Consider the following 21,907-nt stretch of genomic DNA (forward strand, 5'->3'; position numbering starts at 1 on the left):
ATCATTAATTAAATATTGACAACACTGACACTGTAATTAATTATATTAAATACTGACACCTGTAATTAATAATTAAATATTAATCACTATCAACACCTTTAATGAACTATATTAATAACTAATTTGATATTAATCAGCATGAACACCTTTAATTGTAGCAATACTTAGTTGAATATGAACCAGAAAAATAACCTTAATTACATGGATAATTAATGAAATCTTAATTAACATCAATACCTTCATTAATAATATTATCTCGATCATTAATTAAATATTGACAACACTGACACCTGTAATTAATTATATTAAATACTGACACCTGTAATTAGTTATATTAATCTTTAATTTAATATTGACGTTGACATGTTTGGTTAATTTTATTAATACTTTATACATTAAAACCTTTGATATGTCAATTATGGAGTAGGGTGAGATCAGGGAACCACAGAGTTCCAGATCCTCCAAAAAGCCTAGAATGCCCCCGGAAGGGAGACTGAGGAGCGAGCACTTTGCCTTTGTGCTCGCCCCGCAGGAAATAGCGAAAGTCGTCCCTTGGGCCCCCCTCGTGTAGTATGTTGGGTCACTATTGCGGACCTCCTCTGACTCCCGCCACTGGGCCGTGAACTCGGCTAGGGCTCCCTTTAGGCCCCCGGGACTGCTGCGCGGCGGAGCGCCCGCTGCCCCCTTCCCGGCTGCGGGGAGCGCGGGAGGCGGAGACCCGGGGAGAGGGAGCAGAGGATGACCGGGGCTAGAGAACTGCCCTTGTAGACAGCAGACCCGGCTTCGTGTCCTGGCCCCGACAGACCGCGAATGCGGGCAAGCCACTGCGTCTTTCCTTCCAGCCCCCAGTACCCGCCCTCAGCAATCTGTAAGAGCAGGGACACAGTTCCGTAACTAGAGGGAGATTCTCACATGAACTAATATATATATTTCACAGGTTCAGTACTTTTTAAAAAGATTAAAAACTTTTTCTGATTCTCTTTGTGAGAAAAATATCCTTTTAATTAACATTATGACAAAATGACTATAGATGTTGAATTTTTAATCGTTTGCTACTAAAATCTTACTCTTTCATCCTAAAGTAGATCTAAGGACCTAAATAACTGAACTTTAGCTCTATTTTTGTAATCTTATCAACTTAAGGTAACAAAGTGTCTATGCATTTACCTATTTTCACAGAACTGATACCATTCGGTCATTTGTCCTAGTCCCCGGTCTTGCTATTTCCTAACAATTACCTTGGAAGTTTCTCTGTTTTAAAAATATGTCGTTTCTCAGGAATTTTTGTATATAAGAGTTGTTGAAAGGGCATCTTTTTAGTACATAGAACTTGATATCCCTTGAGCTTTTGAAGTTCAGAATGATTGAAGCTTCAGCTGCCCAGGCTCCAACGGAGCTGGAGGAACTTTTGATAGTGAAGGTAGAAGAGGAAGATCATGCCTGGGGACAAGAAGGTGTCTCTCCTAGAAACAAAACCTATATCCAAGAGATCTCCTGTAGGAAATTCAGGCATTTTTCCTACCAGGAGGTTGGGAGCCCAAGGGAAGCTATGAATCGACTACAGGCACTTTGTCATCGATGGTTGAGGCCTGAGATACACACAAAGAAGCAGATCCTGGAGCTCTTGGTGTTGGAGCAGTTCCTGACCATCTTGCCTGAATCACTGCAGACCTGGGTCCGAGATCATCATCCAGAGACTGGAGAAGAAGCTGTGACATTGCTGGAGGGTTTAGAGAGAAACCTTGATGAACCAGGAAAACAGGTGAGAAGAGAGAAGTTTGATCTGTTGTGGGAGATGATGGGCTTTATGCTGTGGAATCACAGCTTCGGGAAAAGTACTGACAACTTTGAAGCTTCATTTGTCCCACTGGAGCTACCAGTCTCTTTATTAGCTTCAATCTTTCCTGCTCTTTGCTGCCATTAAAGAACTAAATGACTGGTGCTGTGTGTTTATGTGTATATGTGTATGTGTGTGTGTGTGTATGTGCATTTTTTGTCTTTCCTACCCAAAGTTCACTATAATCACTTACCTGACCTTTTAATTCCATGATTGCTTTGCAAGCCCAACTCTAACTGTTCCCAGGTCCAGATCTGTGCACTGGGACAAGAAGTTCTTATGGAAAAGACAACTTCTGTAGAAGTATTGCAGGATTTACAGAAGACTCGATTCCAGCTAGAGGAGACCCAGTCTCTACATGAAAGAGGTAAACATTTGAATTTCATCTGAGAAAGAGATAGGAGATCATGAGATAGAGACAGGAATCAGGTATCATTGTCAGTTTTATCTCCCCTCCAAATTTCACCCACTGTGGGAAACTAGATCTTCTGACTTCCAGGTCAGTGTATTTTCTACTATATGCTGGTGTGGTCACCTTCCATGTGAAAAATTACTTGCTATGTATTTTAAGTTCTTTTCTTGTCATTCAAGTAAAGTAATGTCCCATCATTTTTTCCTGCCCCATTATCTGGATGGAATCGAAGCCTTGTTTTCAGCTGTTTCAAAAGCCACATTCAGGATAATTACAATAATAACTTCAATAGTAGCAAATAAAAACCTTAGGAAGTAATGAGTGCCAGTAATATTATCCCCATTTAATAGATTTGGGAACTTGAGGTCCAGAGAAATGTTTTTACTTTTTCAGGTTCGTGGGTTTATAAGTAACAGAGACAGACTACCAATCCAGGTCTTCTGAGGCTGTCTGTATTCTTTGTTGTGATCCATTGTGATTATTTCCCTCAATATGTTGTTTTTAATTTTCTAATTTTATTTATTGAAGGCAATGGGGTTAAGTGACTTGCCCAAGATCACACAGTTAGGTAATTATCAAGTATCTGAGTTTTAATTTGAACTCAGGTCCATCCTGACTCCAGGGCCATTGCTTTATCTACTGCACCACTTAGCTGTTCCCTCTCAATATGTTTTCTAAAAAAAAAATCTATATACCACAGTTCAAGTACTTTAAGGTTTTTTTTAAAAAATATTTATTTATTTGTTTTTCCAACTATGCAATGGTAGTTTTTAACCAATCATTTTTTTTGCAAAGTTTTGAGTTCTGCATTTTTCTCCCTCCTTCTCCCCCCCCCCCCCAGAAAGCAATCAGATTGTAGGCTCTACATTTATAACCATGCAAAGCAATTATCCCGACTGATCATCTTGTGAGATGACTCAAATCCAAACAGAAGAAAACATATAGGAAAAAATGAGTACATAAGATGACTTTTAAAAATTGAAAATAAATTTTGGTCTTCTTTTAAACTCCATGGTTCCTTCTCTGGATATGGATGGTATTTTCCATCTTCAAGTCTTTTAAAACTGTCTTTGATTATTGAAATACTTTAAGTTTTAAAGACTCAAGGAATTTTGAAGTTGGAAGGAAAGCTCAACTCCCTCATTTTACAGAAATAGAAATCCAAGATTCAGAGTCAATGACTTGCTCAAGAAATAGAAATAGAAAATTTGAAAAAAGCACATAGAAAATTAACATAATAGGATTTAGAAATTTAATTTAGAAATTTAATAGAAACTTAGAGGTCATCTGGTCGACCACCTTCATTTTTCAGGTTGAAACACTGAAGTCTAATGTGAAATGATTTGTGCATTATGGTCATACTGCTTGTGTTTGAGCCAGAACTAACTTAGAGGCCAGTATTCTTTCCCTTGCATCACACTGGGTCTCCCTCCTCCTTCTCTATTTTACTTTACAATATGAACTACCACATTTATCATTTTGATTCATTTAGACCATACTATGTATGGTCTTGGTTGCCCTTCATGTAAAATTTCATTTCTTAATTTTAAGTTCTTGTCACTCAAGAAATTGGTGTCCTATTGTTCTCTCCAGACACCTTTTCTGTTTATCACATGTTCCTGACAGTTCCTTCCATTGCTACTCTTCTCCTTCGTCTTACCACTTATTTTAAAAATGCTGCAAATCTACTTTCTAGAGAGTACCAACTTTTGTTTTTTGGAGAATTGGGTTCTTTCACTTTTGTATTCATATGTGTTATTTAAATTTTGAGAATGTGAACGGCCTGAGTACACATGCCATTTCTTCTCTGAGAATGGCTTGGCTTACCCATTATCAACGCTCATGTCTTCCCCATTTTCCAATACTTAAGAAGTGGTAGATGGTAGCATTTGGAGTCATTTTACACTATTCTAATAACAAATGAAGTATAATAGAATTCCTTGAGGCTAGGATTAATTTTTTTTAAGGAGTCAGGGATATATTTGGAAGGCAGTAGCAGAAACATTAAAAGAACCAAAAGAGGCTATGTGAGGAGACTTTAATTTTGAACATAACTTCCAGAGAGCCATATTCTCCTTTGGAACTGATCTCCATTGAAAGCCAACAGATATTGCTTCCTGTATAATCTTGGTTGCTGACATACCCTTTACATAGGTGTCAAATACCTAGAGAGCCTTACTCTTAGCTACTTTAATTATTTTCCTTGAATTCCTTAGCTTTGAAAAAATACCTTTACTACACAGCTGCAACCACAAGTTCCTTCTTACTAAACTTAGTCTTATTTATTCTGAATAAAGCCATTTCTAGTAATTATTCTTTTTTTGTTTGTTTTTTGTAAGACAGTGGGGTTAAGTGACATGTCCAAGGTCACACAGCTAGGTAATTATTAAGTGCTAAGGTCAAATTTGAACTCGGGTCCTCCTGACTCCAGGGCTGGTGATCTATTCCATTTGTACCACCTAGCTGCCCCTCTGGTAATTATTCTTAACTAGAAGTGTTAAACACAGAACCCAGGTTATATACATATAGTCCAATCCTCCTGAGTGTAACCTGACTCAGATGATTTTGCAATAAGGAATATTTAACAAAATAAATAAAAACACAGATAACATTACATTTTAAAACTAAGTCAATATTCAGCCCATAAGAAGACATTAGTTTCTATTGAGTTAGCACTATTGTTCTTTTTAAAATAAATTTAAAAAATTTTAAACTTAAATACAAAATGAGAAAAGAATAATGATTATTGCCATGTGTACAGCACACCATAAGTGAGGATTCAAAATAAAATATGTTGCTTTCATTTCAAGAAAACCCATATAATAAATAATATGTATTGTTTTCAGAATTGCCTGACTTTGCTTCCTTGTTGGTTTTCTTTTGTTCTCTGCTGTTCACTGTTTACTTTATTATTTTCTCTCCCTCATGCTTCCCAGAAGCTATAATTATGCATATATATGTATGTATATAGATAGATAGATAGAGATATAGAGATCTCTATATCTAGAGAGATATCTTTTTCTGTATATATCTCTCCAAGCATACAACACATTTATATACATAAACATAGATAACTGTAAACACACACACACACACACACACATATATATACATACATAGACTTTTAAGATGATATTATGCATATTTCCACCTGTCATCTGTTTCTCTGAAGATGTATAGCAGCTTCCTTCATAGATCCAAGTCCTTCTAATCAACCATCTCATTATTTCCTACACCTGAGAGATTGTTTATGACCTCCCCCCCCAGTTTTCTGCATTCCTTCTGTTCTTGGCTGCATAGGTTTTATTTATACCAGAAAATTTTAATTCAAAATATTTAAAAATTATTCTTTTTATACTTCAGCAATACTCTCCCTCATCTTTTTCCTGATTTCTTTGAAGTTTCTGACCCTTTGCTCTTCCAAATAAACCTTGTCGCTATTTTTTCTAACTCAGTAAAATAATTTTTTAATAATTTAATTGGGATGACATTAAACAAATAGATTAATTAGGTAAAATTGTCATTTAAAATTTTGTTGACTCTACCTACTCATAAACAATAAATATTACTTCAATGATTTAGATCTGAGTTTATTTGTATAAAAAAGTGTTTTATGTTTCTTTTCTTATAGGTCTTGTGTCTGTTTTGGCAGGCTTAATATTTTATACTATGCAGGGATTTTAAATGATATGAAACTACATTGAATAATACACACATAGTATAGTTTCTCTATTTTTCACTTTTGATCAAATGTTTTAACTTTACCTTGTCCGAGATCATGATTATTATTACTGCTATTTTTTATATAATAAATTCTATTCATGACCTTTATTTTATGTGTATCTCTAATTTTTATATTGTTTCCTGAAAGCAAAATATTGTTGAATTCAGATTTTTAAACTGCTATCCATTTCTGATTTATGGGTAAATTTGTCTCATTTACATTCTAATCTACAATTACTTATTATATATTTTCCTCCTTCCTATTTTTCCTCACTATCCATCTCACCCTATTTACCCTCTACATTATTTATACTACCTTGCTCTCCTATTCCTTAACTTAACCATGTTATCTCCCTTGATCCCATCCCAGTGGTGAAATTCAAAAATAAATTAACAATTGGTTCCCTGACCTCAACATAAAATTAGGTGCAAACTGATTGAATCCCACCATTGGTAAGAACCCTGATTACAAGTGTCATTTTGACAACCTCTTTGCTGAACTCAAAATAAAATTAGGTATCTGTTCTGCCAAACTGCTGCAAATTAGCTGAGTCCCACCACTGCCCTATCCCCCCCTGCCTTCTTATTTCTTTCTGAATTTAGAATACTTTTATCTCCTTTATATAGAGATATATCTATAAGATATGAAGATATATGGTTTTCTCTTTAACCAATTCTTGATGAATATAAGGTTCTAGTTCTATCCAGTCTCCCTTCTACTAGATTCTTCTGTGTCAGTTTTTCCTTTTATGCCTTATTTGTATTAGATAACTCTTTTTTATCTCTTCTTATATAATTTTATTTTTTTTATAATCACCCTATCACCCTTGGTTCAACCCAAACCTTTCTTTCAAACTGCCCAAATGATCACAATCAAGAGATTTCTGCTATTATCTTCACATATATGAAGTAAACAATTTGATCAGAGTCCCTTATAATTAGTCTTCAGTGTTTAACTTTTATTTCTCCTGGATGATTAAACATTAAAGTTGAATTTTCCCTTAAGTTCTAAGGTCACAAAAACCAGAAGTCTTTAACTCCTTTAAATGTTTATTTTTTTCCATTCAGGATTATACTTAATATTGATGATTAAGTTATTTTTGGTCACAACTCTAGCTCTTTTGCTCTTTGGAATATAGTATTCCAAGATTTATGTTCCTTCAATGTGGTACCTGTTAGGTCTTGTGGAATCCTTATTGTATCTCAATGGTATTTAAATTTTTTTTCTTATTGCTTCCAATATTTTTTCCTTAACCTGGGAGCTTTGAAACTTGGCTATAAAATTCCCATAAGTTTTCCTTGTGGGATCTCTTTCAAGTGGTAAATAGTAGAATTTTCTATTTCTGCTTTGCCTTCTTGATCTAGAGCTTCAGGACAATTGCCCTTAATAATTTCTTGTAATATTATATCAATTTATTTTATTTTTCAGATAGTATGACTATTTTTGTCCAAATCAGTTGTTTTTCTGATGAGATGTTTCACTTTCTCTTCTATTTTTCAATCTTTTGATTTCATTTTATGATTTCTTGATATCTTAGAAATCATTACCTTCCCCATGCTCAATTCTAGTTTTCAAGGAATTATTTTCTTTATTAAATTTTTGATTCTCTATTTCAAGTTGATTGATTTTCTTTTCATAATTTTGAATTGCTCTTATTTTTTTCTAATTTTTCATCAGTCTTATTTGTTTTTTACTAGCTCTTTTATTATTTTTGGATAGTATTTATTTTTCTCCCAATTACATATGGTGAAAATTTTTGCATTCATTTTCACAAGATTTTGAGTTCCAAATTTTTCTCCCTTTCTCCCCTCCATTCTTCTGAAAATGGGAGGCAGTTTTATATAGTTTATACATATACTATCATATAAAACATATATATCCATATTAGTCTCAGTTGTAGAAAAAGAAACAGCTCAAAAGGGGAAAATAACCATGAGAAAGAATAAAGTAATGAAAAAATATACTTTGATATGCATTTAGAGTCCATCAGTTCTTTATCTGGATATGGATAACATTTTCCTTCATGAGTCCTTTGTAGTTGTCTTGGATTATGGGTTGTTGAAAAGAGCCGGGTCATTCACAGTTGATTATCACACACTGTCACTGACATTGTTTTCCTGTTTCTGTTCATCTCACTTTTCATCAGTTAAAACAAATCTTTCCAGGTTTTTCTGAAATCTACCAGTTCATCATTTTTTATTGCACAATACTATTCCATTACATTCATATACCACATCCAGTTTAGCCATTCCCCAATTGATGGGCATATCCTCAATTTCCAGTATTTTGCCACCACTTAAAGGTCTACTACAAATATTTTTGCACATGTAGATCCTTTTCCTTTTTTTTATGATCTCTAATTAGATCAAAGGGTATGCACAGTTTAGTTGCTCTTTAGGTATAATTTCAAATTGCTCTCTAGAATGTTGAAACAGTTCACAACTCTACCAATAGTATATTAGCATCCCAATTTTCCCACATCCCCTCCAACATTTATCATTTTTCCTTTTTTGTCATTTTAGCCAATCTGATAGGCATGAGGTGGTACTTCAAAGTTGTTTTAATTTGCATTTCTCTAATCAAAATTGATTTGGAATATTTCTTCAACTGAAAACTGGTCATTCAAATCTTTGATCATTTTTAAACTCAGGGGTGGCTTGTATTCATATAAATTTGTTTATTTTTTATGGGGTTTGGGTTTTTTTTTTTTGCAAGGCAATGGGGTTAAGTGGTTTGCCCAAGGCCACACAGATAGGTAATTATTAAGTGTCTGAGGTTGTATTTGCACTCAGGTACTCCTGACTCCACCACCGGTGCTCTATCCATTGCGCCACCTAGCTGCCCCTATTCATTCATTCATTCATTCATTCATTCATTCATTTATTTGTTTATTTATTTTAGGGTATTCTTATAAATTTGACTCCATTTTCTATATATTTGAGAAATGAGACCTTCATCAGAGATACTTGCTGGAAAGATTATTTCCCAGCTTTCTATTCTCTTCTAATCTTGGCCACATTTGGTTTGTTTGTACAAAAGCTTTTTAATTTAATATAGCCAAAATTATCTATTTTATATTTATTATTTGATTTTTAAAGTACTTTTTGAGTTCTTCCAACAACTTTTTTGTTGTTGTTCTGGAGACTAGTTGACATTTCTTATTGACAAAGAAATGACTTTTTAAACTCCATTATCTTCCTCTGACTATGACTCAGATCTCCTTTATCCCCATAGTAACTATGGTTGAGTTTTTTCCTTTGCTTATTCAGTTTTGTTTATTTATTTTTATTTGGTTTTTAGCAGCTATTAATGTAATCAAATTATAGTTCTGCCCCAAGTCTCAGGTCCTTCTTACCATTATTTTCTGAAGTCTGTCTCAGAACCCAGCCTTGGCCTCTCCTTTCCACTCTTAAGTCATAGCTAGGACCCCCCCCCCCCCCCCCAGACTGGCAAATGATCTTATTCCTTGTGGTTGCTCCAGCAAACTACTGCTGTCCACTCTGTCCTCCCTGTCCTGGAAATGAAACCAAGGACTCTGCTCTCCTTCAAGTGCCCACAACTAACACCAGGCATGTGGTAGCTCCTTCTCCCTGAAGCCACAGCCCTTGACTAGTCTGTTCAGCACAGCTGTGCTTGACATCTCTCCATAGGGAAAGGACCTTCAGTCTTCTACCACTCAGCAATCAGGTCTTCCATAGTCCCTGAGATGAAAGTTTCTAAAGCTGAGGCTTTCTCTGAACCCAGCTGCCCCAAGGGCTTGTTATTTGTTAATTCTGCAGTGTTGGCCTGGGGTGTTTACACTTGACCAGTTCTTATAAGAGCCCCTCCCCCTTATTCCTTAATTACTTGGAGCATGGACATTCATCCTGAAACTTGACCAATTTCAGAGTCCAGAGCCATGTAGTTACTTGGCAGCATGCCTTCAACTTTTCTCCCTTTTGGGTTCTGATTAAACCATGCCACTTACACTTATCACTCAGAAAGTTGAGCCCATATTCTTTTCACCTTCTTCCTTATTCATGAGGTCTGTTTGTAGTTTCAGATGGTAAGACCAGATGCAGTTCCATAAAGTTGTCTCCAAAGCAAGATCTTCTGAAAGAAATGGGACCACATGAGGAGATAACTTATAAATTTAATGGAGAAATTCCACAGACTCCTGAAGGTGGAGAAGAATGTGAACATGATGTCAGATTTAAAAATCAACAGGGAAATTACACAGGCAAGGAACAACATAAGCACAATGAATCAGAAACAGACTTCACCCGGAACTCAATCCTTATTCAAAATCAAAGGCATCCAATAGGGGAACATGTTGAGCATGATAGAACCTTTAATCACAGTATAGCTGTAATGGAACATCAGAAGAACCATATAGGAGAGCAGTCTTTTAGATGTAAAGAGTGTGGGAAAAATTTCAGTTCAAATAATGGTCTAATTAGACACATGAGAATTCATACTGGAGTGAGACCATATAAATGCAATGAGTGTGGAAAAGCCTTCTGTCAGAGATCAGTCCTTAATCAACACCAGAGACTTCACAGTGGAGAGAAGCACTATCATTGTAATGAATGCGGCAAGGCTTTCAGTCAGAATGCAGGGCTTTTTAATCATCTCAAAAAACACACTGGAGAAAAACACTTTCACTGTAATCAGTGTAGTAAAAGCTTTTCTTGACAGTCAATCCTTATTCAGCATCAGGGAGTTCACACTGGAGAGAAACCCTATGAATGTAATGAATGTGGGAAAGCTTTTGTTTATAACTCATCCCTTTTTTCACATCAGGAAATCCACCACAAAGAAAAACGTTTTAAATGTAACAAATTCGGGAAAGCTTTCTGCAGGAGGACAGGCTTTAATGAACATCAGAAGATCCATTATGTGGAGAAATCTTATGAAAATGATGAATGTGGGAAATCTTTCTATCACAGTGGAAGCCTCATTGAACATCAGAGTAACCACACAGGAGAGAAACATGAACATGGTAAAGATAAGAACTCTTTTAGTCAAAGTGTAACTGAGCATCAAAACCATTTAGCAGAGAAACATTATGACTATGAGATAAATGAAGATGACCATTTTCAAAGTACAGATTTTGCTCAACAGCAAATGGAGAAACTCTCTGAACAGACTAAAGATGAGAGAACCATTAGTCAGAGTACAAGCCTTATAGAACATCAGACTATCCAGACTGGTGAGGAGCAGGCTGAAAAGAGTAAGAGTATCAGAAGCTTTGATCATAGGGCAAACTTTGTTGAACATCAGAGTTCCTGCATGGCAGACCAACTATATAGATGTGAAGAATGTGGAAAGACTTTTAGTGCAAAAGCTGGCCTTATTCGACATAAGAAAATTCATACTGGGGAAAGACCCTATAAATGTGAGGAGTGTGAGAAAGCTTTTTCCCAGTTGTCAGCCCTTAATCAGCATCAGTCTGTTCACACTGGAGAGAAGCGGTATAGATGTAATGAATGTGGCAAAGCCTTCAGTCAGAACACAGGCCTTTTTTATCATCTCAGAGTCCATACAGGAGAAAAACCCTTTCAGTGTAACTTATGTAGTAAAAAGTTTAGTCGGCGCTCAATACTCATTAAACATCAGAAAATTCATGGGAGGAGGGCTTTGGTAGCATGAGAAATAGAAATTTTGCCAAACTGCCTTTGCCTTATTGATTTGTTATTCAGCACTAGGAAATTAATGTAATAACCAGGAAGACCAGAAAGCATTTCTAAGACTCCTCTCTCCTTTCATACCTAAACATGCTTTGGGACCAGGTGTTTAAATTCTCTTTGATGTAAATCACAGCGTTTCATGGATTTAGTGATTGTGAAATTGCACCATAACCAGAATTATAGCTGGTATCTAATTCCAATTCTATCAAACTACTCTGTTTCATTGTGATTCTAAAGGGTGATTGCTTTGCATTAAACATGATTAAATTGTGTCTTTGAGCCAAAATTTTTCCATATAAATTTTGAATGTTATAATGAAAATGATCAGAAAATTAAGTTCAGCAAGTTAATATGTTACTTTACAGTTTTTTTCAGTGTAGTAGTTGTCTTGGTAATAGTATTTAGTCTGAATTTTTAAATACACAAGTACCTTTGTGTTTCATAGTCTTAAACCTCCTTGGTTCTACCTTGGTTTTATTACTATACCAAGGCTGATCAGTTTTGAGGGGACTGATTGACAATAATAATGCACAAGAATCTGCCATAGGAGATGCTGGTTCCAAGAATTGGAACCAGTAATTTCCTAGTAAATTGATTTATGCAGGAAAACAAATTGCTTACTAGTTTACTTGGTAAATGCAGAATTCAGAGCTGGGGATATTGAATATTTTCAACTTGTATTTTTGTTAAGTTGAAGTAGTTCAATAGAACAGCCTTTTCTAGTTCAGATTAGATGTGAAGGTTTGGGAAAAAAAAATTTTGAGTATTTTCCTTCCTTCTAAAACTGAAGAGCAAAAAAAAATTCCTTTTTTTTTGTTTTCTAGCATTTTACATCTCTGTATATCAAATAGCAATTTGATAGTTGATCACAGGATTAACTTAAGTTATATATAAGGCATTGTTATGTTTTTTCATAAGTTGCTTTAAAATTTTTAAATGGGGGGTGGCTAGGTGGTACATTGGATAGAGCAACAGCCCTGGAGTCAGAAGTACCTGAGTTCAAATCCGACCTCAGACACTTAATAATTACCTAGCTGTGTGGCCTTGGGCAAGCTACTTAACCCCATTTGCCTTACAAAAACCTAAAAAAAATTTTTTTAATGGGCTATATTACTATTTGTCCCCAAATGATAGTTTGTATATCTCATTCTACCCCTAGGGGTTTTAAATTTTATGTTTCTCACCAAAGAAGTAGGTCTGAAATCAGGGTACTTTTGCCATTTTGTCTGGAGAAACTGGCAAATTCTTATTCTTTTTGTAGATTCAGAGACCTATAATTTTTTTTTTATTTCTATGGTTCTACCTCTTTTCAAGAATTAGCAATTTTACACTGATTGTATGTATTCAGGGGGCTAATTGCCCCCAAAAGGGCTTCCTATAGCTGTTAATTTCATTTTTTATGGATTCCTTTAAGTCTCACCAAGGCTCTCCCTTTTTTGACCTTACCTGTTTTTACCTTTTCCTTAAGTCTTAATGCCCTTCTTAAGAGCCATCTTTTTTCTTTTCTTGAATTTTGTGGTAAGGAAACCATCAATAAATTTCTCATGACAACAATAATAAATCCTTTTATTTCAATAATAGGATAAAAATACTTGATTTAAACTTGGCTATAATATATCAATAATAAATGAAAATTCTTTAGATGTAAATTTACCAGTTGTATAAACTTTTTATGTTTGTAGTCTTAACTTCTTCCCTATTGACAGAGGACCATTGCTTAACTGGCATTTAGGGTTATCTCTATGCTTATATTCTTTTCATATTCTGTATTTCATATTCTGTTTGCCTCTATGAGAAGAAGCTTGTTGTTTTTGTACTTCAGCCAAGTCTGTGGACAATTCAATTATACCTAAGTAAATGAATATATAACACATGAAACAAGTGGTAAGTTGTGCATCCTTGTATCCCAATTGAAAGAAGTTCAAAGTGTTTGATAGTATATCAGTAGGTTTGAGAGAGAGAGAGAGAGACAGAGAGAGAGAGAGAGAGAGAGAGAGAGAGAGAGACAGGTAGATAGAGATATATTTATATATATTTAATGACATAATTTCATTGACATATGGAACTCTCAGTAGGGAAAATTCCTCTACCAATGTAGACTGACACCTACTATGCAGTTACTTGGGACACTAGATTTTCCCTGGGTTCACATAGCCAGTATGTTTCAGAGATATATTGATGATATATTTTTGTGGAATATTTTAGGGTTAGAAATGTTTACTGAGGGGTTGGTAGGTGGTACAGTGAATAGGGCATTGACTCTGGAATCAGGAGGACCTGAATTCAAATTCAACCTCAGACTTATTTAACTGTGTGACCTTGGGTAAGTCACTTAATCACATTGTCTTGCAAAAACAAAAAAAGTCACTAAGTGATATGCATTTTCCTACATTCTAACCGCAAAAATTAAATTCTTATTATGGGCTAAGCATTATTCTATATCTTGGGATTAATAAAAAATGGCCTGGTCCTCTCCCCAGGGGCACAATTCCTGAAATACTGTACTTAAGAGTCACCAAGATCTGATTTAAACCCTGACTCAAGTATTTACTAGCTTGGTGAACTTGGGTAAAGTTACTTAACCTCTCAGCCTCAGTTTCCTTATCTGCAAAATAGTGATAATAATAGTATCCACTTCCCAAGATTGTTGTAAGGATCAAGGGATAAAGCACTTTCCTTCAAGTGTTTATAAATTCTAGTTATTTTGAAAGTTGAAGCATGTACACACAAGTCATCATAATAAAGTTGAATATGATTAAATGTGCAGGAGAGGTCAGACAGGCATTTGAGGAGATTAGGATCATTCTAGCTGGGAGGTATGGAAGAATTGAAACTTGTGTTAGGGAGATGTGGTGTGTTAATAAATAGCTTTCTGATTTGTTCCTGGCATTTCTGATTTGGACAGCATGTTCGTGTAGTGGGAAATATATAGGATCTGGTACCAGAAGTCCTGGGTCCAAACGTTGGTACTCCTTTGTTCACAGCCCTTCTAAACCTTAGTTTCCTTCTCTGGTTAGTGAGGAGGTCAGTCAGTAAATATTACCATTAATAAGTCTCTCTCTGTGCCATGCCTTGTGCTAAACTCTAGAGATGTAAAAGGTACAGTCCCTGCTCCCAAGGTGGTCATAATCTAATGGGGAGAATAAGAAAATAACCTGTATATAGGAAAATAGGAGACAATTAATCAATTCTAGAATTAAGAGGAGTTGAGAAAAGCTTCTTGTAGAAGATAGAATTTTAGCTGAGACTTACAGGAAGTCAAGGAAGTCAGTAGGTAGAGATGGAGAGAGCATTCCAGGTATGGGGGACAGCCAGAGAAAGTGCCTGGAACTGAGAGATGGAATATCTTGACAGAATATCCAGGAGTCCAGTGTCACTGAACTGAAGAGAGTCAGGTTACTGGTGGGGAATTAGGTATAAAAAGATTAGAAAGAGATGGGCAAAAAAAAATAAAGACATGGGCAGACTTTGGAAACCAGAGGACTTTACATTTGATCCTTGAGGACTTAGGGGGCTACTATAGGAGGTCATTGAGTAAGAAGATGCCATGGTCAAAGGAGTTCTTTAGGAAAATCACTTTAGTGGCTAAATGGATTGGTTTGGGGAGAATTGAGGCAGTCAGATCCACTAAGCAGACTATTTTAATAGTCCAGTTTGAATTGAAGAAGACTTGCTGGTGTGGTGGCAGTTTCAGAAGAGGTATTGGAGAGATATTGCAAAGGTATATTGACAGACTTTGGTAACAGATTGAAAATGGGAAAGGAGGGGGTGAGAGATAATAAGAAATCTAGGATGACTCCTAGCATGAGCCCAAAGACTTGGGAGGTAGATTGCTTGCTGCAGTAATAGGGAACTTAGAAGGAGTTTAGGAGGAAAAATAATGAGTTCAGTTGTGGACATGTTGAGTTTAAGATAGCTACTGAACATCTAATTTGAGATGTCTGAATGGCAGTTGGTGATTCAATATAAGAGGTGAGCACAGACATTGAGATAGGGCAGTTAGATTTGAAAATCATCTGCATAGATGGTTTTTAAATGGTTATTAAATCCATGGAAGCTGCTGAGATCACCCAGTACAGAAGGAGAAAAGGACCCAGTACAGAATCCTGTAGGACATCTGTTTAGAGGGTATGATGCAGATGAGAATACAGCAAAGGAGACAAAGAAGCAACAGTCTAAAAAGTAGGAAGAGAACCAGAAGAAAGTGACTTCCTGATAACTGAGACAGAAGAGAATAACAAAAAGAGCATGATCAACAGTGTCAAAGACTGCAGGGAGGTCAAGGAGAATGAGGATTGAGAAAAGACCACTGAATTTGACAACCAAAAAAAATATCATTGGTAACTTTGAAGAGAGTAGCTTTGGTGAAATGATAAGATCATAAGCTGGATTGTAAGGTGTTAAAAAATGAGAGAAAGGAAAGTGAAGGCACCTATAGTAGATGGCTTTGTCAGGGAATTTAGCTAGAAGGGTAGAAGACCATGAGGATAGGAGGATAGAAGGATTATGTAAGGGTTTCTTAAGAGAGAGGGGAAATGAGTATATTTCTATTCAGTAGGGAATGTGTCAGTAGATGGAAAGAAATTGAAAATAAGTGATTAGAATGAGGATAATAAAGGGGTTGGGATGGAATGATGCTTGAGCAGGTAAAGGTGTCAGATGTGGTAAGGATAATGTGTCATCAAATGAGATGAGAGATAGACTCAATGATTTCTAAAGTCTTTTCTGATTTCCTATATTATTCTAAACAAAAGTTTCATGACTTTTAGCATGATTTTGTCTTATTAAATTTAACATAGCACTTTAGTCATGAAATCACCTTGAGGATTCTGAGATTTAATCATTATTATTATTATTATGTAAGGCTCCACAATGAAATGTAGGTGTGAGCCTTTCCTAATGACTATGCTTAGAGAATTTAGCAACAAAACCAAATCCAGAAAAGATGGACATTATTCCAGAAAATATTCATTGCCCATAATAACCACATTTGAATAGTTATTCCACAGATATAGAGGACATGGGTATTATTTTTTGACAGTTTCTACATCCTTTCCTTGAGCATGCAACAATGAGGAATGTCTTATAAAATTCAAGAATTCCTAAATGTTGGACCTCTCTTCCAAAGCGATTACATGAGTAGCTTTCAAGAAGATGACATCTCCTTTACAGAAAACAGTAATAATGGATGTTTATATTACACTTTAAGATTTACAAAAGTTTTATATTTGTTATCTTATTTAATCCTCATTATATCTCTGTGAGATAGGTACCACAATGTATCATTACTATTTTATCAATCAGTCAACAAGTATTAAGTGTCTTCTATATGCCTGATACTGTGTTAGATGTTGAGATTCTTTATACAAAAAATAAAAAAATTTACTTATATTTAACTTCTTTTTTTTAAAAAAAACTTTTTTATTTGTTTAAGGCAATAGGATTAAGTGACTTCCCCAAGGCCACACAGTTAGGCAATTATTAAGTGCCTGAGGTCAGATTTGAGCTCAAGTCCTCCTGACTCCAGGGCCAATGCTCTATCCTCTGTGTCACCTAGCTGCCCCTTAACTTATTTCTAATGTAGGGGGAAAGCATATATAAAAGTACATGTGGAATAAGTATAAAGTGAATAAATATAAATATATACAAAGTAATTTGGGAGAGAGGTTATTAACAGTTGAAGAGGATTAGGAAAGGCTTCAAGCATAGGATTGCATCTGATCTGAATCTTAAAGGAAGAGAGAAGCTCTATTAGGCAGTTACAAAGAGGGAGTGAATTATAGGTATGGGCAACAGTTCGGAAATGGAATGTTCCCCAAGTGAGGGACAGAGAGAAGGCCAGTTTAGTGGAATGTCAAAAATGTTGCAAGAGAAGAAATGGCCAATGTAAGATGGGTTGTAGTACTTTAACACTAAACAGAGAAGTTTATATTTTATCAGAGAGGCAATAAGAATCCACTGGAATTGACTTAGTAGGGTAGTTTTATGGTCATATTTGTGCTTAAGGACTATTACTTTGGTAGGAGTCTGTGGGATAGATTTAAGTGGTGAGAGACTTGAAGCAGGGTGTTGCAATAATGTAGGTGAGAAGGGATATGTAGGCCTCACTTAAGATGCTATCTTATAAGAATGGAGAAGATGTGCATTTTACAAATAAAGCAGGCTTAGACAAGTGACTGCCCAAGTCACACAGCTAGTAGAGATCAAAAGTATGAATGATATCATGGGCTTACCTTTTTAGAAGTCCAAGCCTCTTCAAAGTTCAAAGGCTCTTCAACCCACAATCTACCCAGGCAGAAAACATTAGGCAATCATGATAGCCAATGATATTTGTAGGGATATTTCCCCATAACAATTAGTGGTAACTATTGCCCCACCTGACTTTTGAATCTTATATCTGACTTTGAAGCCCAGATACTGTGATGAAAGATTACTGCTTTCCTATTATTTCTCCATTAAATCCCACCCTTACCATAAGGAAATTGATTATTTGTAGTGTCAAGATATTAAACACATTGTGTTAGATGCCTCTCTGTTTAGGCATCTTGACAATATAATTACAACTGACCCAATTACTATGGGGGGGAATAATATTTTTTCCAATGTAAAAATAATTTTTAACATTCATTTTTTATAAGATTTTGAGCTTCAAACTTTTTCTCCTCTCCTTTCTATTCTCCCTACCTAAGATGGCAAGCAATCTAATATATAAGTTACACAGTTCCACATTGGTCATGCTGTAAAAGAAGAAGCAGAACAAAAGGGAAATTCCACAAAAAAACAGAAAAGTGAAAATAGTATGTTTTGATCTACATTCAGACTCTAATAGTTCTTTCTCTGAATGTGGATAGCATTTTCCATCATGAGTCATTTGGAGAATGCTGAGAAGAGCTAAGTCAATCATAGTTTTGTTTTGGTTTTTGCAAGGCAATGGGCTTAAGTGACTTGCCCAAGGTCACACAGCTAGGAAATCATTAAGTGTCTAGGGTCATATTTGAACTCAGGGCCTCCTGACTCCAGGACTGGTGCTCTATAAACTGTGACACCTAGCTGCCCTAAATCAATCACAGTTGATCATCACACAATGCCACAATTATTTTCTATTTCTAATAATGGGAGAGGGCAATAATAATTTCCCCTTACTCTTTCAGTATCTTGGAAAAGATAACTTAAGAATCATTGAACTCCCTGAAAATTAAGATCAAAAATAAAGTTTGGACACTATATTTTAAGAAATTGCACATGAAAATTGCTATATCTTTTAGAACCAGAGGACAGAGTGAAAATAGAAAGAACCTACTAGTGCCCTGAAAAAGAACAAAACCAAAATACCAACCTAGTAATAAAACCAAAATCTAGACCATTCAGGAGTTCAAAGAAAAAAGATAATGCTAACAACCAGGAGCAAGGAATTCAGTACCAAGAAATCAGAATCAGAATCATCCAAACGAATACAATATTCCAAAAAGCAGAAGATAACTAAGAATTACTTAGCCAATAAGACAGTTGGTAATCCTGTAGAGGTGGGAAGATGGACTTTTAAATGGAATAATTTGCAAGAAAATCCAAACTTTCCTAATTAAAGGAACAGAGCTGAGCAGAAACACTGAAATGCAAACCAGGTTAAGATGAATCTAGAAAGGTAAGAATATTTGAAAGTGCTTAAATGATTATGAAATATTTACATTCTAATTGAAAGGAAAAAATCAGTGACCTTTCAGAATCATTAAATGTCTTTAAGTGTCCCAGAAGGAATTAAATAAGAAATAAAAGAGACCACTGTTAGTTTTGTTCTGTGGTAATGATTACAAAAGAGGAAAGAAAAGGCAGAGGGAACAGAATACACTAGAGAAGAATGAGGAAGAACTGAGTGAAATGATGTCTAATAATTGGGGTGCATGAGAAGAATATACACCATGGAGTAAAGGTTAGAGTGAGTATCATGTGATGTTTATCTGAACTGGACAAAGGAAGGCTGAACATATAGTCATGGATACCTACACAAAAAAGAGTTCAGTGTAGGAATACATTGAATTCAACTGGAAAATGATCAGTGATAGAGAAAGGGGTTGAGAAAGGAAAAATCACAAAACAATCTTTAATCTCAGAACTCAAATTGTGAAGGGGGGGGAGAGGGTATTCCAAAGGAAAGAAAGTATTGAGAAGCAGTGATTGGGATCCAGCCAAAAGAAGGAGAGAAGGTTTACATTCCTTCTCTTTCATCACCCTTTTTGTAAAAGGGAAGAGAATATGATAGAGTGAAAACATAATTATCAGTCATAACCATGAGTATAGAAAGGAATAAGCTTAGCCATAAAATAGAAATGGGAAACAGTATAGATTAAAAAGCAGAATCTAAAACTCTGTTGTTTATAAGAAACATACTTGAAAACAAAACTGTCTACTGAGTTAAAATGAAAGTTGGGAAAACATAACCTTCAGGTAAAATTGTTAAAATTAAATGTAGCCATAATGTTCTAAGGAGGCAATCATAAATAGGCAAGCTTAAAAAGGATAAGTAGGAAAATATATTATGTTTAAACACACCAGAGAAACTTACTAAGATGAACAAAAAAGATGTTGAAGACCTTAATAGAACTTTTAAAATAATGGGTATGATAGGTTTCTGGTTAGTAATGAATAAAAAGGAAATGGGAACATTGAATTCTCAACTGTAAATGGCATCTTTGCAAAAATTTGCCATTTAATAAAACATAGAAAGATGATATAGAAAAGCCCAATACTAAATATACTCTTTACTGTCTACAATGCAATAAAAGGACTTCAAATAAAGAATTTAACTTTAAATGGAGATCAAATAATTAGATACTGAAATTTGAAGGTGAAAAACCAAATCATAGACTAGAAAAAACTAGTTAATTTCCTTAAAGAACATGACAACAATGAAAAAACATACAAAGACTTTGGGGATGCAACCAAAGCAGTCATAAGGTAAAACCTGGGCATTTGAGAGTAGAAAGTTTAAAGCAATATCATTAAGCTGATAGAAATAGAAGCTAGTTTAAGAAACACAATAAAACAGAAAAAGTGTGAACTAATCTAATTAAGAAAAAGAGAAAGAAAATCCATATTTCCAATATTTAAAGATATGAAAAAGGAGAATTCATAACAAGTGATGAGAAAATAAAGGATATCATTGGAAATGACTTTGCCCAGTTGCAGGGCAGGGAAAGGAACTGGGCCTATGATGTCTATGCTTTAGAGAACTGCCAGATAAGAAAACTTCTGCAGGTCCCCTCTACTTTTGCAATTTGAAGTTGTAGAAAGTTGCTGGAAGAAGAAAGGAATGAAGGAAGGAAACTAGCATTTATCAAGTTCCTATTATGAGTCAGGGAAGAAGGTAAGAGCTATGATCGTTATCATTTTACAGTTGAGGAAACTGAGACAGGCAGAAATTAAGTAATTTGTTGAGGTTCACTGGACAAGTGTATGAAACTAGAGTAGACAAATTACTTAATTTCTTCCCTGATTCATAGTAGGAACTTGATAAATGCTAGTTTCCTTTCTTCATTCCTAACTAAGTTGTCACTCTAGGCCCAGCACTTTTCTTCTGCACCACCTAATTGTCCAATATGTATACCAATATGTATCAAAGTTGAAACTTTTGACTGCAAGGTTAGTGTATTTATATTCCAACAATAAAAAATGAATTCATATTTACAAAATATAAAATACTCAGATTAATATAAATATAAATAACCCAATTTCACAATAAAAGGAATTAAGCAATAAATTAATTCCAAGGGTGAGAAAAACTCCAAGATCAGGTGGATTTACAAATGAATTCTATTAAAGACTTAATCAGCAAGCAGATACTAAGTATACATCATATACTAGGTACTGGAGATATAAATACAGTATTTAAAAGAATTTCTACTCCCAAAGGAAATTCATGTTAACAATTCAAATATTTCATATTTATATCATGCTATTAACAATTCTAAAATTGCATATAATAAAAAAGAAGGAATTCTACTAAATTCTTAAATCATAAGTATGGTCCTGATAGCTATAACTAGAAGAAAGGAAGCAGAGGAATAAACCTTTAGGGATCAAAATCTCTAGTGAATATAATGCAAAATTTTCATAAAATATTAGAAAAATATTATAGCAGTATATTAAAAATATCATATGGTATGACCAGGAAAAATTTATGGCATGCTTGGTTTAGTATTAGAAAAATTATAGCCATAACAAGTTATAAGAAAAATAATAAAACCATATATTATATCAAAATATGCAGA

At 34.9% G+C, this 21,907-nt stretch overlaps 1 protein-coding gene across 1 annotated transcript; it reads left to right on the forward strand.

The window, feature by feature from the left end:
• The first annotated feature begins 689 nt into the window (after nt 1-689).
• LOC141514625 (uncharacterized) lies at nt 690-13,652 on the forward strand. Its single transcript, XM_074225595.1, is given in 3 exon segments — nt 690-1,762; nt 2,084-2,204; nt 10,010-13,652. Coding segments are annotated over 3 exon segments (2,118 nt in total). The 5' UTR covers nt 690-1,360; the 3' UTR covers nt 11,605-13,652.
• The last annotated feature ends 8,255 nt before the right edge of the window (nt 13,653-21,907 follow it).

This window comes from Macrotis lagotis, chromosome 2 (genome assembly GCF_037893015.1).
Source record: "Macrotis lagotis isolate mMagLag1 chromosome 2, bilby.v1.9.chrom.fasta, whole genome shotgun sequence".
Classification (NCBI taxonomy): domain Eukaryota; kingdom Metazoa; phylum Chordata; class Mammalia; order Peramelemorphia; family Peramelidae; genus Macrotis; species Macrotis lagotis.